This window comes from Mastomys coucha, unplaced genomic scaffold (genome assembly GCF_008632895.1).
Source record: "Mastomys coucha isolate ucsf_1 unplaced genomic scaffold, UCSF_Mcou_1 pScaffold8, whole genome shotgun sequence".
NCBI classification, from domain to species: Eukaryota; Metazoa; Chordata; class Mammalia; order Rodentia; family Muridae; genus Mastomys; species Mastomys coucha.
The window spans coordinates 64,550,240-64,567,905 of NW_022196914.1; the positions used below are offsets into that span (position 1 = coordinate 64,550,240).

General features: G+C 36.3%; 1 protein-coding gene across 1 annotated transcript in view; it reads left to right on the forward strand.

Moving 5' to 3' along the window:
• The window catches only part of Trim23 (tripartite motif containing 23), a 32,426-nt gene that overhangs the window by 7,357 nt on the left and 7,403 nt on the right, over positions 1-17,666 (forward strand). Inside the window, exons 3-7 of the mRNA XM_031360772.1 lie at positions 4,641-4,762; positions 7,388-7,666; positions 8,198-8,380; positions 9,522-9,737; positions 13,015-13,149. Of these exons, the coding sequence (XP_031216632.1) occupies positions 4,641-4,762; positions 7,388-7,666; positions 8,198-8,380; positions 9,522-9,737; positions 13,015-13,149 (935 nt within the window). The remainder of the gene's footprint in view (positions 1-4,640; positions 4,763-7,387; positions 7,667-8,197; positions 8,381-9,521; positions 9,738-13,014; positions 13,150-17,666) is intronic.

Below are 17,666 nucleotides of genomic sequence, written 5' to 3' on the forward strand. Positions count from 1 at the left end.
TTGTTGAAGATATTTACTGGCCCTTTAAGTTGGGAATCTTTGCTCTCTTCTATACTTATTATCCTTAGGTTTACTCTTCTCATTGTGTCCTGGATTTCCTGGATGTTTTGGGTTAGGAGCTTCTTGCTTTTTGCATTTTCTTTGACTGTTGTGTCATTGTTTTCTATTGTGTCTCCTACCCCTGAGATTCTCTCTTCTATCTCTTGCATCCTGTTGGTGATGCTTGCATCTATGGCTCCTGATTTCTTTCCTAGGTTTTGTATCTTCAGGATTGTCTCTTTCTGATTTCTTTATTGTTTCTATTTCAATTTTTAGATTCTGGATGGTTGTGTTCATTTCCGTCACCTGTTTGATTGTGTTTTCCTTTAGTTCTTTAAGGGATTTTTGTCTTTCCTCTTGAAGGGCTTCTAGCTGTTTACCTGTGTTCTCCTGTATTTCTTTGATGGAGTTATTTATGTCTTTCTTAAAGTCCTGTATCATCATCATGAGAAGTGATTTTATATCTGAATCTTGCTTTTCCGGTGGGATGGTGTGTCCAGGATTCGCAATGGTGGAAATATTGGTTTCTGATGATGCCACGTAACCTTGGTTTGTGTTGCTTATATTCATACACTTGCCCTGCATCATCTGGTTATCTCTAGTGCTACCCTGCCTTGCTAAATCTGACTGGAGCCTGTCCTTCCTGTGATCCTTATTGTGTCAGAATTCCTCAGAGTCAAGCTGTCTCTGTGATCCTGTGATTCTGGGATCCTGTGACCCTGGGTTCGTTAGAGCACCTGGTAGTGGAGCTTCCTCTGGGTGTTTTGGGAATGACTGCAGAGTTTGCATCCAAGGTCTGCTCAGGGTACCAGCTGGCCCAGACAGACCAGAAGCAACCTGAGCCACTGTGCTGGCAGAGTTCCTGTGTGCCTGGGTCCAGTTATTCCTTGTGTTAGGACAGATGTTGTGTCCTCCACACCTCTGATCCTGGGCATGCTAGAGCGCCTGGGAGTGGAGCTTCCTCTGGGTGTTGTGGGACAGGAAGGAACCTGAACCACTGGAGGAGTTCCTGTGTGCTTGTTCCAGCTGGTCCCAGTTACTCCTCACCTCTGATCCTGGGCCAATAAGTTTTGAGATTCCCCCCCCCCAACCCCCCAGTGAGACATTGAGATGCAGATCGATGCAAAAGGAAGAAGCTTATTTTCCCTGAGCATTGGGGTCAACCCTCAATCGAGTTATGAGAAGGCGATCCTAAATTCTTAATTTATTCTGTAAGATAAAAGAATTTTCCCCAAAATAGTTTTTAAGGCTAATTTTTTTCCCCTCAGGTGTTTATCAGTACGTAAGACCAGGGCTGGTGAAAGGAGTGAACTGACTCCTACAAGTTGTCCTCTGACCTCCATACTTGTTCTGTGGCACCTTTATATATGTGTGTGCACACACATCTACATACAAAAAATAGCATAAACGTATAAAACACCAGTGTAGTTACTCTATATGTCAAAATTTGAATAATTTATCTACTTATAAAAGGAAGCAAGGGTTTCTCTGTTTTAGGCTTTCAAATACTAAGAAACATAGTTTCTTAAGGTTGTGGCTGTCTTTATTTGCTAGAAAGCTAAGGTAAACACTAATGATACTACACAGATAATATTAACTTACTATAAGCCATAAAGTAATAGCATTGGCAGAGATGTCTCTGTTTTAAGGTTCATTCACTTGACTTTTTTATTCTGTAATCAAAATAATATTACCATTTCCTTACATACAACTGGACAAGTAGAAATAGTAGTGTTTTGCAAATGTGTGCTAGACCCTTTGGGAGAGCCGTCTACCTCCTCTGTAATACTGAAGTGTGGGATTTTATGACAGGGCAGTTGGTCATGTGTCACATACAAATCAAGAGTGCTGTGATTCCAGCTTTAGAGCAGCCAGCTCTGGCATGAGTGAAGATCGTAGTGACTGTAGCTTGTGGATACATTTAACTGATTCATTTGTGGAATATGTCAGTGAATTTCAGTTATTAGCTTCCAATTTCTAAAGGCTTTGTATTTGTACTATAGAAATAATGTATTTGTGTGTGTGCATATATATTATACAGTATATACATATATATGGTATATATATTGCAAATTTTTGAGAAAAATATAAAAGTAGGTTGTTTGCAATTCCTGCTTCTAGAAGGAAACTGCTCTTATTGCTATCACTTCCTAATCTGAGCTTTTCTCTGATCCAATCTGTTGTTATTTCTGATGAGCTATATTTCTGGCTTTATTCTTTTTGTCCTCATGGTAAATTGTACTTCCCTACCTTCTAACAATTAGGTGTGACTATGATGTTTTGATTTAACTATTGAAATGTAAACAGAAATTAAGTGTCAACTGTCAACTTCCAGATAAAGGTTTTTAAGATTGATGATGCTCTGAAGTGAATCTTGGCATCAGTGATGTGGATGCTCAGGGTTCCTCATCATGCTTGGGGAGCCAAGCTTTCTCATCTGCCCCAAACCCTGAGGATTTGCAGGAACAACACAAGTCTATGTTTTTTTAAAACCATAAATTTGTAGCCGGGCGGTGGTGGCGCACACCTTTAATCCCAGCACTTGGGAGGCAGAGGCAAGTGGATTTCTGAGTTTGAGGCCAGCCTGGTCTACAGAGTGAGTTCCAGGACAGCCAGGGCTACACAGAGAAACCCTGTCTCAAAAAAACAAAACAAAACAAACAAACCATAAAGTTGTAGCGTTTTATTTATGTTTTGCAGGTACACAATTGTTAGGTACTCCTGGGAGTTTGTGTGTTCCTTACATAATGACTGAATTTTGGGAAAATTTTCAAGGCCATACCTTTAAATGGTTGTTTTGAATGCTTAACTGTTTCTATAAATAGAGTAGAAAGAACTCAGTTTGTAAAATGCATGGGCCATGCAGAAAGAAGAACTTGCAGAGGAGCAGTTCAGCTGAGGAAGGCTTGCTTGAATGCTCTGTGCAGTGCTGAGAAAGGAGGGTACAGGAAAAGGGGGAGAATCATAGCTTCATTTTAAAAAACCAGATAATGTTTTTGGTTTGTTTGTAAGTAAAAAAAAAAAAAAAAAAGATGACAAACAGGCAAGGAGCCCAGTGACCATGTCACTATTATCTTTCACATTTTCATTTTATTAACAAACACTTTCTAGATGGGCAGCAATATCAGCATTTGTGCTGTGGAAACTTACCAGATGCTAATTGCTGTACGATTTGGCTATTTTTTGTAGGCTCAAAATAGTGGGTATGTGCATGATTATGTGCACATACTTATGTGTTCAGTTTTGTGTAAAGGAACTGTCCTTATTCAAACCTTCTTAGAGGCTTGCCTAAGAGGGCTCATTTTCTTGCTTTGCTCTGAAGCTCTATGATGAATCATTTTTAAATTAAAATTATTTTTATTTTATGTATATGGGTACTTTGCCTGCATCTGTATATCACCTAGTATCTTCAGAAACTAGAAGTGGGTATTAGGTTCCTCAGAATTAGTGTAGCAGGTGGTTGTGAATCACCATGTGAGTGCTAGAAGTCAAATCTGAATTCTTCATAAAAGTAGCTAGTACTCTTAACCACAGAACCATCTATTCAGCCCCCACTCAGGGATTTATATAGTCATTGATAGCCATAAGTTAAAAAATGGTAGGGAATCTTTAGCTCTTTTAGATATAGTTTACTTAAAGATGAAATTTTTATGTCCATTGTATGTTTTATACAGTAATTTATAAATGTGATTGTAGCTTATGTTTGTGGTCATGAATTGATTGATTGTCAGTAGGTTATTCCTCTTCACCCCCATGGTGTGTGTGTGTGTGTGTGTGTGTGTGTAACCCAGGGCCTTGCACATGCTAAGTATGTTCTCTACCATTGAGCCAAACTTACTTCTCCTATGATATCTTTAAAAAGAAATGTGTGTGTATACTGTGGATTCAACCTATGCCCTTGTACATGCTAAGTACATACTCTGCTACTGAGCTAATCTTCTTCCCCCTATAATATCTTTAAAAAGATATAGAGTAAAACACAGCAGTATTTTGCACAGTGCTATGAATGTATTGGTTTGTCAAGTTTAAAAAAAAAAAACCTGTTAATGTATATGTGGCAATCATTCTTGTATATGTGCAGATATGTGTGACTGCATTTTATCTGCCTGTATGTAGGTGACCTTGCTACTGCTTGCTCCAGGGATCCCCTGTCTTTACCTTTTAATGCTAGAATTACAAGTGACCCACCATACCTACTTATATTTTTGTGGATTTGAGGGACCTGAACTCTGACTAAGCCATCTCCCTAGCACCTTGTTTGCAGAACACTATTTTTCTGGTGTGTGTGTGTGCATGTGTATGTGTGTATGCATTTCTGGACTGTGATATAAAATGTATTTCTTACTGGAAAGTAATAGTTGAAAAATATTGAAATATTTGTTTCCATTTATATAGTAAAAGTGAAATAAAAAGTTTGTAAGGTATGTGTCTACTTGAGTGCTGAGAAGTTCTTTGGTAATGTTAACAAGCTCTTTTCCTGGCAGCTTTTAGAAATCATTAATGAGTGAACTATGTGTATTAGGAATTAATCTTAAGGTATGAGGTAAATTGACTAAATTTCCATTTTGTTACATTTACTTTTGTTTTCATATTTGTTCTAGGAGACTCGGGTGTCTGGGGTTTGAAAAAAAACTTTGCTTTACTGGAGCTTTTAGAACGTTTGCAGAATGGACATATTGGTCAGTATGGAGCTGCAGAAGAAGCCATTGGGATATCTGGAGAGGTACTAATGGGACTTGTTGAATTATTTATTTCAAGATTTTGTTAATCCTAAAATATTTTCCAATATTTGTACAATAGTATCTTATTTGCTGTATCTGTGAGGTTTTAGAAACACTGGTTTTTGTTACATTTCAATTCTAAAGTGGCCACTATTCTCAAAAATAAAACAGAAATTAAATTTGTTGAAGTTCTTTGCCTAATCTGCTTTATGAGAAACTCTTCCCTTATCACAATCTAGCTATGTGTAAGGAAAAACCTTTAAGGTAGAACATTATAAGAGAGTTAGAAAAATGTTTATATTAGTACAGAAAATTTCAAACTGTACCTCAACATCAAAGTAGAAGGAAACATAGAAAAACTTTATGAGAGACCATTCAGTTTAGAGGAGAACTACTTTAAATAACAGTGAAGTCTGAGGAGGTTGCTACTATTAAATATTTTCAAAACAATAAGAAGAAAAGTTAAATGGTATGCTTGATGTATGTTATCTTGACAAGCAGTTATCTGGTAATTATTGCCAAAACAAACCATTAACAAGTAACAACACATTGTTACCATTTTAAGAATTGTCTGCACAGCTTATTTAACAAATGAAAGATGTCTGTATAGAAGAATATTTGCAGTAAATAACTGTTAATAGTGTTAGTTTTGGACTTTAAAAACTGAATATTTGATTTAAGAAGAAAAAGCATCACTTATCACTCATCTTTGCAGATCTTTCATATGTTGTACCTTCTATCTTTATTTTAAAAACATTAGAATATTATGTACTCATAAATTATTTGTTGATCTCATAAATTATTTGTAAACTCTAGAAAACAAGATAAGAGAATTTTATGGTACAAATATACATTATTATTGCAAAATAAATTGTTTCAATTTTTGGGTCATTTTAAAATTTAATTTGATAATAAATAATATCATTTGTGTACTATCTAATTGTTTCTGGAAAAATACACAAAATGTTTCTTTTGCTAATTACAGATTTCTAATATACAGATGTTTTCACGCATTCCTTGTTATTTAAAATGTCATTTTTAGAGCTGGGCGGTGGTGGCATAAGCCTTTAATCCCAGCACTTGGGAGAGGCAGAGACAGGCGGATTTCTGAGTTCAAGGCCAGCCTGGTCTACAGAGTTCCAGGACAGCCAGGGCCACACAAAGAAACCCTGTCTTGAAAAAACAACAACAAAAAAGTCATTTTTTACACACTTCTAATGCCTTTTATAAAGACTTTGGTATAGTTCAGTGCAGAGTACTTGGTTACTATGGAAGAAGCCCTTGGTTTGAGCACCAGGATCACAAACAAACAAACAAACAAACAAAATGTTTGGTGCATGCCTCTAATGCCAGCACTTGGGAGGCAGAGGCAGGCGGATTTCTGAGTTCGAGGCCAGCCTGGTCTACAGAGTGAGTTCCAGGACAGCCAGGGCTACACAGAGAAACCCTGTCCCGAAAAACAAAACAAAAAAAAAAAAAAAAAAAAAAAAAAAAAAAAAAAAATTAAAAATAATATTTAGCAGCTGATGTAAAGGGTTTATTACTTTTCTAAACCTGTGGTTTTTAGTTGTGATTGTAATCTATTTGCCTGTGGAACTATTAGAATGTACTTGTACATATTTGGGAAAAAATACATAATTTGTATCTCAAAATCTATTGGGATCAGAACTTCACATCTTAAGTCATAGTATCTTGTATTTCCAAAATTTCCATAGTTAATTCCATACCTTAGTATCAGGTTATTTACATAGCATAGTGCTAATTTTCTTTTTATGCATATTCATAGCAAGTAACTAAAGCAATGGGAATTTAAGTCTGTCTCAAAGAATAATGTTTCTGTGCTTCTACTACTTCTGAAAATTTGATGGAAGAGATCTTTGCATTGTGAATCTATGAAATGTTTTTGTATATAGTTCAATGGCAGCCTGTTTGTCTGGCATTTATAATGTTCTGATTCAACTTAGCACTGGGGGGTAAAAAGGCTATTCATGACAATAAATTTATTTTTGCCTCCAAATCATATCCCTGGTTAATTAGTCTCAGAAATAGCTTTTTACTTTGCTGAAAGAATAAGTAGTTTTTAGATGAATAGGTAGTACATGGCCTTTATACTTACCAGTATATTTTTATTATTAAATAAAATTTGTGTGAGGCCATAGATATATACTGAATGCATGTTCTGGGTCCAGCAGACCAAACTAATATAGAGTTTAAGCATACTTTAGTTAATGATATAGAAGTTGAACTTTGGTTGGTTAAAGGACTCCAGTGACAAGTTAGCTAAGCTGTATCCCGCTGATTCATTGATTAATCAAAAAAAGTTTTCAGTGCCTTGCTTCTGTTTTGTAATGCGTTGTTGCATCATGGATTAAAGTTTCCAGAACTCCATTTAACTCTAGAAGCCACATATTTTGAAGACCATTTTGCTTTGCTTACTTTGTTTTCTTTGTTCAATCCCTTAGTTCTTTGTTTCTATTTGGAATTATTGACTTAACAAACTTCCTTTTTTAATATCATGTATGAGCCTGCTAAGTTAAGTAGAAAAGATTGTGGGGGTTTGAAGTTCAAAATTTGCCATGTTTTAATGAATGGATTCAGTTTTAAGGCATTAATTTTTTATTTATTAGAGCATCATTCGCTGTGATGAAGATGAAGCTCATGTTGCATCTGTATATTGCACTGTGTGTGCGACTCACTTGTGCTCAGAGTGTTCTCAAGTTACTCATTCTACAAAGACATTAGCAAAGCATAGGCGCGTGCCTCTAGCTGATAAGCCTCATGAGAAAACCATGTGCTGTCAGCACCAGGTGCATGCCATTGAGTTTGTTTGCTTGGAAGAAGGTTGTCAAACTAGTCCACTCATGTGCTGTGTCTGCAAGGAATATGGAAAACACCAAGGTCACAAGGTATGAACTTAATTCAGTTGGATGAGTAGTTAGCATACCAGCCTTTCATTTGTTTTTGTTGACCTGTTTATTCATTCAAAGACATAAATTAACTTTTAAAGAAAGTTAAGTGATTAATAAGTTGGTCTCAGTAGCATGGGAAAAAATGAGGATTTTAATTTCTGAATGGTATAATTTCAGAGAGGCTTCATGATTATTTCCAGCAGGAGACAAAAAGTCTTATATTTGTGTGCATGTGTTTATAATACACTGTACTGCTTTGACAATATACCTCTTGTGATATAATTTGGACAATCTCTTGGTTTCTTGTATAGCAGTACATGAACTTGCAACTTCTGATTTCTTTGTAGCATAGGTCTCTTAAAAAGGAATAAAAATAAATTAGTATTTTTTGTCTTCTTATATTGTACTTGTTTGAAATGTGTTACAAAGCCACTGTGACTGATGTTTGTTTATATTGAAAGGGTTTTAAGTAGTTGTTGTAAATCATTATATATACTCTGAATACTTTCCTATAATTGTGTTGTATAGCATTCAGTACTGGAACCAGAAGCTAACCAGATCCGAGCATCAATTTTAGACATGGCTCACTGCATACGGACCTTCACTGAGGAAATCTCAGATTATTCCAGAAAATTAGTTGGGATCGTTCAGCACATTGAAGGAGGAGAACAAATAGTGGAAGATGGCATTGGAATGGCTCACACAGAACATGTATGGATTCTTTTCTTCCCTCTTTATCTTCTTAACCTTTTTCATTCTCATCTTTGCATCTTCTAGTAAGTATTGTCCAGTTACAATGTGCTAGTACTACACTGGACACTGCATATATAATGGTGTCCGTAATTTAGCATAGAAAGTTTCAAGTTTGATAATTATTTTGTGTTGTGGGTAGGGAAATACAGTATACTTGGTAGTATATATGTTGTATAACTCATGTAGTTTATGGATGTTTAAACTGAGATTTGAAGGAATTCTGTCAGAGAGAAGAGTGGGTTGGGAGTGTTTGGAGCTTTGAGCTGGGTTTGACAAGAAGAAAAATTGAAGAGTTAAAGACCAAGTAAGTCACTGCAGAACCTATTAGTCGTGCTGGATACTTTAGCAGTTCAGCTTTAGAAAAATTGTGAGCAATGAAACTATTGACATAGGAGCAAGATCACATTTACATTAAAAACTGTTACTGTTCAATGTAGGAAGTGAATTGGAAGAGAGTGGCATGGAAACAGGAAGACCTATTAAGACACAATTGAAATCATCTACTTTAGAGATGCTTTTGTCTTACAGTGCTGGAGTGCAATTACGAAGAAGAGGGATTTGAGAGTTTAGAGAATAGTATTAATTGTCAGTATTGCTTGGTGGGTAATTTGATTGGTCAGGAAGTTAAGAGAAGTGAGAAGGCTGTTTACCATCATCAGATGAGAAATTGATTATGAGGACCAGTTTGCTGGAGGTGGTAGCCGTAAAGCATGGCTAGATTCTGGAAATGGTTTATAGTCACCAGAATTTGGTGACTAGTTATGGAATATGGAAGAGATGTTAAGGATAAATTGTTCTCTCTTTCTCTTTCTCTTTCTTTCTCTCTCTCTCTGTAACTTGAATAACTTGGATACTTGAATAAAGTTACTATTAACTGAGATAGAGGTAATTAGGTTTGGAGATGGGAAAAACTGGAAATTAGATTCCACTTTGCTTCAGATATGAATTATAAACAGTTAAATATTCAAAGTTCATAGTTAAACAGAAAGGTCTAATGGAGAGATTAAAGTCTACATGGGTGTAGATGGTATTTAAATTTTACTATTTTACATATAAAATATTTAAGGTTTTAATTGTTTTAAAATTTGTGTCCTCATAGGTCCCAGGTACTGCAGAGAATGCCCGATCATGTGTCAGAGCTTATTTTTCTGATTTACATGAAACTCTTTGTCGTCAAGAAGAAATGGCTCTAAGTGTTGTTGATGCCCATGTTCGAGAAAAACTGATTTGGCTTAGGCAGCAACAAGAGGATATGACTATTCTCTTGTCCCAGGTTTCAACAGCCTGTCTCCATTGCGAAAAGACTTTGCAGCAGGTAGGTAATTCAAATGTGGTTAGGCTGTACTTCTAATGTCAAGTATACAATTATCAGAGATATATTCTTCTCTTTTATTAATTTAGTGACTGGGTTCTTCTGAATGTGTTAACATTGATCTTAGGACATGGTCTCCAGTTTCAAATTGTTCCATCAACCATATTAGTGTCCTGTCCATATGCTTTTTCTTGTCACAAAGCTATTGATTCTAGGACCCTGTAATGTCATTCTTCAATCATGACATGTCCAATTGCACATGTTCTGTCTTTCAATGTACAGTGTATTCTTTCTTTCAGTGGAAATCTTCCTCCTTCAAGGTCTAACTCAAATGTTTACTCTTGGGATCTCTAATTCATTATTCATTTAAATATTAATTTAATTCATTTAAATATTATTCAATATTTAAATATTGAAAAACTACAATATATATTATCTTTACTGATGTATTGCTAATAACTATGCTGATTTCAAATTATGGTTTAGAACTTTAACCAATTTTTCTTACAAGTCTCATTAGACAGTATCACCAGCCCACAAGCTCATTATTAGCCTTGTTTCTTGTTGAGCCCTTGTCATATTATTGATATTTTAGAGATTGATGTGGTTCTAGCTTGTTCTCTATTGTTATGATAAAATGCTGACAGAAACAATATTGGTGCTGGAAAGGGGTTTATATATCTTACAGGGAATAGTCCATCGTTGAGGGAAGCCAAGGAAAGAAGGTGGAGACAGGAATTGAAGCAGACACTGTGGAGGAATGCTACATAATGGGGTGGTTTCCCTTGGCATGCTCAGCTACTTTCCTTATATAGCTCAGGCCCATCCACCATGGACTGGGCCCTCTAACATCAATGAGCAATCAAGAAAGTGCCCCACAGACATGCCCACAGGCCAAACCAAAGGAAGCTATTCCTCATTGAGATTCCTTTTCCTATGTGTCCAGCTCATGACTAAGATTTTTATCACAATATATATGCCATTTATTATGGTGTCTTTCAATTCTAGTGTTACTTTTGTAAATTTTACTTTTGATACTGAGGCTAGAATTGTGCAAGTGTCTGTATTCTAGATTCTAGATGTGTCCTCTAGATTCATCTTGGGCATGTTTTAATAGGGAGCAAGAAATGGAAGCCAGAAGGCAGGAAGCAACTTGCTGTGGGTTGCTCTTGACTTGGGATCCCTATGACTATCAGATCATGGATGAGGAGACCAAGTTTTTGTAAAGCTCAGTTTTAGCTTCATGGGATCTTTCTTACAGATTTATTGCATTTCCATGGGCACTGCACACATGTGATGCACAGACAAAAATGCAGGCAAAACAGTCATACATTAAAAAAAACAAAACAACTTTTTTCCCATTTCTCCTACTTCAAATAATTGTCATCTCATTCTTGGTCATGCTGATGGTAAATGTTCTAAATAAGTTATTAATAGATGTATGCAAATAAAAATTTGAAAATTGAAAAGGAAGTTTATGTAGCTAGGTGTGGTAGTACACGCCTTTATCCTAGCACTAGAGAAGCATAGTTAGGTTGATCTCTGTGAGTTTAAGGCTGGCCTGATCTACAAATTCCAGATATGCCAGGACTATACAATGAGGTCCTGTCTCAAAAAAATAATAAAAGAATGTTTGTATATATCTATGCATGTATGTATGTATGTGTGTGTGTATGTATGCATCTACATATGTATTGTGAAAGCATGTATGTATGTCCAGATGTACATATATAAACCACAGAACAGTCTCAGGTATCATCCTAGGGAGTGCTGTGTACTTCCTTTTTCATATTGTCTTCCTGAGTCTTAGTGATCCTCCTATTTCTCACTCTTGTTGTACATGGTCTGGAGAATGATTTATAACAGCCATATCTTCAGTTTTGAATAAGTGAGTTTATTAAGTGTGTATCAAGCCAAACTGAAAGAATAGTGATAGATGATAGATAGGCTGATGGATGATTGATGGATAGATAGAAAGACAGACAGATAGACATCAAGGAAAATATTAATCTGGGTGCTCAAAACATTCAGCAGACACTGACTGGGGAATCCCCTTTAAGGTAGCCAGCTAGAATCTCTGGCAGAGCTGGTGATGCTTTCAGAGAAATCAAGTAATGGTGAAAATGTAAGTCTTACCTGGGACTTACATTTAGTAGAAACTGACTGGGGAAGCCTCAGGAAGGCAGCCAGCTGGAGCTGTTGATAGACTCTTGGGCCGAGCAAAGTGTTTCTTTGGGTGAGGACTCCAAGTAAAAGAACAAATAGCCAGAGGTAGGGATAACATCAGCAAGTTATGTGTTCACAATATTCAGCAGAAATAAACTGTACAAGTTAAGGCAGGCAGCTGGAGTTCTCAGTTGAGCTCTCTCTTCATGGATGAGCTTCCTTCCTGTGGTTGAACTTCATACTTCTCTCACTTTTATATCCCAGGGTAAACAATAGTAACATGTTTGGAATGATTTGTCCTCTAGCTGTTCCTAAGGACATGATGTGTGCTGGCTCATTTTATGTCAACTTTACAGAGGCTAAAGTGATTTTGGAAGAGGGGATAGCAGTTGAGGAAATGCCCAGTATTGGATTGGCCTCTGGGCAACCCTGTGATACATTTTTTTGATTGATGATTGATGTGTGTGGGTCCAGCTCACTGTAGGCAATGCCATCCCTAGGTTGGTAGTCCTGGGTGCTATAACAAAACAGACTGAACAAATCCTGGGGAACAAGCCAGTAAACAGTACTCCTCTGTAGGCTGTGTATCAGTGCTGGACTGTGATGTGAAGTGCTTAGCTGAAATAAACCCTTCCTCTCCAGGTTGCTTTTGGTTATGGTGTTTTAAAGACAGGATATTTTCATTCTTGATTTCTTTTGCTGTTCCCTTTCTTACTTGTCACAGAGTTAAGGTACTATCCCATTCCCAGACAGGGGTCTTGGAAGACACTTAACATAAACAGACTTGGCTCTGAAGTGGGGAAGCAACCCCCCACCCCCCACCCCCCGTTCCTGAGCCACCTCTCAGTGAGCTCAAACAGCACATGGCACTTTACCAGTGTAAAGTACCTTACACTTTGCCAGCACCACAAACAAGTACCAGGGTACCTGGCTTTTTACATAGGTTCTGGGAATTGAATTTGAGTTCTCATGCTTGTGAGGCAAGCTTTTCACCAACTGCCAAGCTCCTAAAATTTAGTTTTAATACTGTAATGTTAAAAGGTCTTTTGTTGAAAGTTGATAAAAATCCCCAATTTTTAAAAGAAAAACTATGAAAAATGCCATTGTTTTCTAGGATGATTGTAGAGTTGTCTTGGCAAAGCAAGAAATCACAAGATTACTAGAAACACTGCAGAAACAGCAGCAGCAGTTTACAGAAGTTGCAGATCATATTCAGCTGGATGCCAGTATCCCAGTCACTTTTACAAAGGTGATGTACTGTCCTTTCTTTTTGCCTATGCTTCTGCAAATTGTGAGTAGCAGGAAATATAAATCAACTTAAAGAGAACAGTAGGAAATTCATGAATTGTAGAATTTCATGAAAAGCTGTAATCAGTGGGGAAAGAAACAAATGAGACTAAGTCTCTTTGTTCTTATTTCCTGGTTTAATTGGAATTGTACCCAAAGCATATTAATTTTACACATCTGATACATTTTTGGTACTATCAGGTATTCAGCTAATAATTCAAATTTCTCAAATTTTTTTCCAAAGTAAAAGAATATTGAGACAATATCACTTAACCTTGAATTTTCTGTGTAGCCTGAACCTCCTTTCTCTAACTCCAATTGCTGGTATTATGTGTGTATACTACCATGCCTGGTTTCTAATCAAATTTTTAATTGTTTTTGTTTTAAGAGAGAGACTCCAAAGAAGGTTCATATGTGGTTGAAGTATTGTTATCTTTTTAAAATGGGTTCTAGTGATTTAAAAACATTATGAACTCTATTTTGTTTCCTGTTTTTAGGAACAATTAAAAAATAATTTTGTTACATAATTATGCAAAATATTTATATTGTTGAAAGTCAAATCTGCAATGCAGAACTCATTTAGGAATACTTCTGTCCCTGATTCCTGATGCTTTTCAGTCTGTTTACTATAAAAAAGAAACCATTTATTAGAGTTTTTCTTTGTTAATCATCTTTAAAAAACTAGACAAATAAAAAAAAATAAAATAAAAAAATGAAAAAAAACTAGACAAATGTTTGTTTTGTATACTTTCTCCAGTTTTAAAGGTGGAATGCCTTTTACTAAAGTGTACATCTTAAAGGTCACTTTATATCAATTGATATGACTTCAATTTTTAGATGAAAGTTATTTTCTATAAAAAATTACCATAATCTGATTTGTCCAAAACATGTAATATAAAGCTTTACCATCTTATCTATTTATGTATTCATGTTTGGTGTGAGAGTGTGTGCAGAAGCCAGAGGAGGATGTTGCGTACATTTTTTTTTTAAATGATTCTTTAGTTTGATCCTTGTAGATAGGGCCTCTCACTGAACCTGGAACTAGACTGCGGGACAGTAAGCCACAGTTAATCTTCCTACCTCTGTCCTCCACAGCACTATGATTACAGGTGCACACACAATCACACCCTGAATTTTATGTGAGTGCTAAGGACAAGTTCCTCATACAACCACTCTTACCAGTTATACTGAGCAGTTGCCCTAGCCTTGACCTTACTCCTTTAAATGATGGTTTAGTGCTGTTAACTAATGTTGTAAAAAGAGCTGCAGAAACTTATCTTACACACCTGCAACACATACTTTAAAGATCTTCTGTTTGATCCCCGCTAACCACCATTCTTCTATCTGTTCTGTGAATTGGAATAGCCTAGACTCCTCATCTAAGTGGAATAATTGTAGCATCTATCTTTTTTTGTGGCAGGCTGTTTTCAAGATTAAGGTAATATCCTGTAAGTTAATGTTCTAGTATGTCAAGAATTGCATTTTTTTCTCAATACTGGTGATTATTTCTCTATATGTACACATCACGTTTAATTTATCTGGTCATCTGGACATTAGTATTGCTTTTGTTTATTGGTTACTAAGTGTTGCTGTGTTCATGGTTGTACAAATGTCTCCTAATCTTTAATTTAAAACTCTTTTAAAAATATGCATAAGGGTGTTTTGCTTCCATCTATGTCTGTGTACCACATGTATAAAGTGCACATGTAGGCCAGAAGACAGTGGTGAAGTTACAGGGAGTTGTGAGCTGTCATATGTGTACAGGGAATTAAACTCAGGTCCTCTGGAAGGGTAGCAAGTCATCTTAAAAGATGAACCATCTCTCTCCACCTCCTGTATCTTCAAGCTCCCATTTTCAGTTCTTATGGTGATATACCCCAAAATGAAATTAGTGGATCATACAGTAAAGTTTTTCAATTAAAAGTTCTTAATTTTTTGTTTTTGTTTTGACAAAGGGTCATAGGTAGCCCATGCTGACCTCAAACTTATATATAGCTAAGGATGACATTGAGGGCTGGAGAGGTGGCTCAGTGGTTAAGAGCACTGATTGCTCTTCTGGAGGTCCTGAGTTCAAATCCCAGCAACCACATGGTGGCTCACAACCATCCATAATGAGATCTGACACCCTCTTCTGGAGTGTCTGAAGACAGCTACAGTGTACTCACATATAGTAAATAAATAAATGAATAAATTAAAAAAAAAAAAAGGATGACATTGAACTGATGATCCTCACAACTCAGCATCCTGTGGGATTACAGGCATGTGTCACTATACTAGGATTATGCAGTGCTGGGCATGGAACCAGTAGCTTTGTCCATGCTAGGCAAGCATTCAGCCACAAGCTATATCTGTAGCCTTATTTTTATGTTATCAGGAATTTTCATGATATTTTAATATGGTTAACATATCAAAATCTTACTGTTGTTTCTCTACATTTTGGGTTAGTGGCTATCTTAATTTGTATGAGATTTTATCTTATTGTGGTGGTGTTTTGAATTTCTTTGTTAACAGTATATTTCTTTCCATATGCTTTCTTGCCATTTGTCATGAGTAGTTTTATCAGATTTTGGTCCATTTTTTAATTGGGTTGAGTTTTTGTTGTTAAGAGTTCTTTATGTATCCTGGATATTTATCAATTCCCTGTCTGGTTTTTCTTCCTTCCTTCCTTCCTTCCTTCCTTCCTTCCTTCCTTTGTTTCTTTTTTCTTTCCTTCCTTTCTCTTTCTTTCTTTCTTCCTTCCTTCCTTCCTTTCTTTCTTTCTTTCTATTAGATGTTTTCTTTATTTACAATATCTCCTTTTCCAGGTTCCCCTCTAAAAAAATAAAATAAAATAAAATAAAACAAACCCCTGTTCCCTCTCTCCTCCCCCTGCTCACCATCCCACCCCCTCCTGCTTCCTGGCCCTGGCATTCCCCTACACTGGGGCATAGAACCTTCACAGGGCCAAGGGCCTCTCCTCCCATTGATGACTGACTTGGCCATCCTCTGCTATACATATGCTGCTGGAGCCATCAGTCCCACCATGTGTACTCTTTGGTTGGTGGTTTAGACCCTGGGAGCTCTGAGGGTACTAGTTAGTTCATATTGTTGTTCGTCCCCGTCTGGTTTTTCATTTCTAGATATTTTATTACATTTGGTAAATTTATTTCTTCATTATGATCTATGATATAGGTTTACTTATCTTTTCTTGCTTTCATTGCCTTGCTTTAGCATTGTGCCCATGAGTCATTGTCAGATTTAAGGCATAAGTATTTCTTTTGTATTCTTCCTAGCTTTATAGCAGGGAGTGTTTTCCTTTAATAATTTTGAGTTAATTTTTGTGTGTGATGTTATTTCCTTTACAACCTCCCCAGTTCATTCAGGACAGGTTTGAAGAGTCCCTTTTCTCTGCTGATTCATCGGTTCAGACTGTCTGACTAACTTATGATGCTATATTTATATATCTGGGTGCTGCTCAGTTGCTTTGCTTGCCTTGTGTCAGTCCCATGTTTTTCATTTCTGTAGCTTTGTAAAATATTTATATTTTGATGTAAGAAAGTGTGAGTTCTCTGACTCTATTCTCTTTAAAATTGTCTTAGCTGTGTTCCTTGAGGTGCTATCGGTTTTTTTTTTTCCTTTCTTGTAAAAGGTTGTTTTCTATCTAAAACTTGGCACATACTATACAAATACTGTACAACTATAGATATTTTTACCCCATGTCATTGAGATTTGAGTAGAAGTTACACTGACATGGGATGAACATGTGATGCCTAACACATCTTTGTGAATTTCTTATAGAAATGCCTTTTAATTTTCTGTTTTTTAAAAAAGATTTTTTTTATGGCTATGCGTATTTTTGCCTGTATCTATGTGTGTGTATCACATGTGTGCCTGATGCTCACTGAAGCCTAAGGGGATGTCAGATTCTCTGGAACTAGAGTTACAGACTGTTGTCAGCCTCCATGTGGACGCCGGAAACTGAACCTTGGTCTTCTGCAAGAGCAACCAATGAGCCACTGAGCCATTGTGCTAACCTCCTCTGCCTTTTTACAAGATTTATTTTTATGTTCTGTAGTTTTCAGCATACAGATCTTTCACGTCTCTTAGCTAGGTTTATTATTAAGTTAATTGCTTTTGATTCTGTTGTAAATGGACTGCTTTCTTAGATTCTGTTTAATTATTCATTATTGATAGATAAAAATGGAACTCTCCTTTTTCTGTTGGTCTTCTGTCTTACAACTTTTCTAAATTCCTTTTTTCTAACAGATTTTGAGGGGGAGTGTCTTTAGGGTCTACTACATGAAGAGAATTTCATGTGGTTCTTTTTGATTTGGATATTTGTCTTTTCCTTCCTAATTATTGTAGTTTAGACTTCTAATCCAGTGGTGTGTTGAACACACCTGTAATAGTATGTTAAATCGAAATGGCTAGAAGGGAGCTTTGTCTTTTTCTTATCTTAGAAGGTGTTAGCTATGGGATTTTCATATGTATGATTTCTAC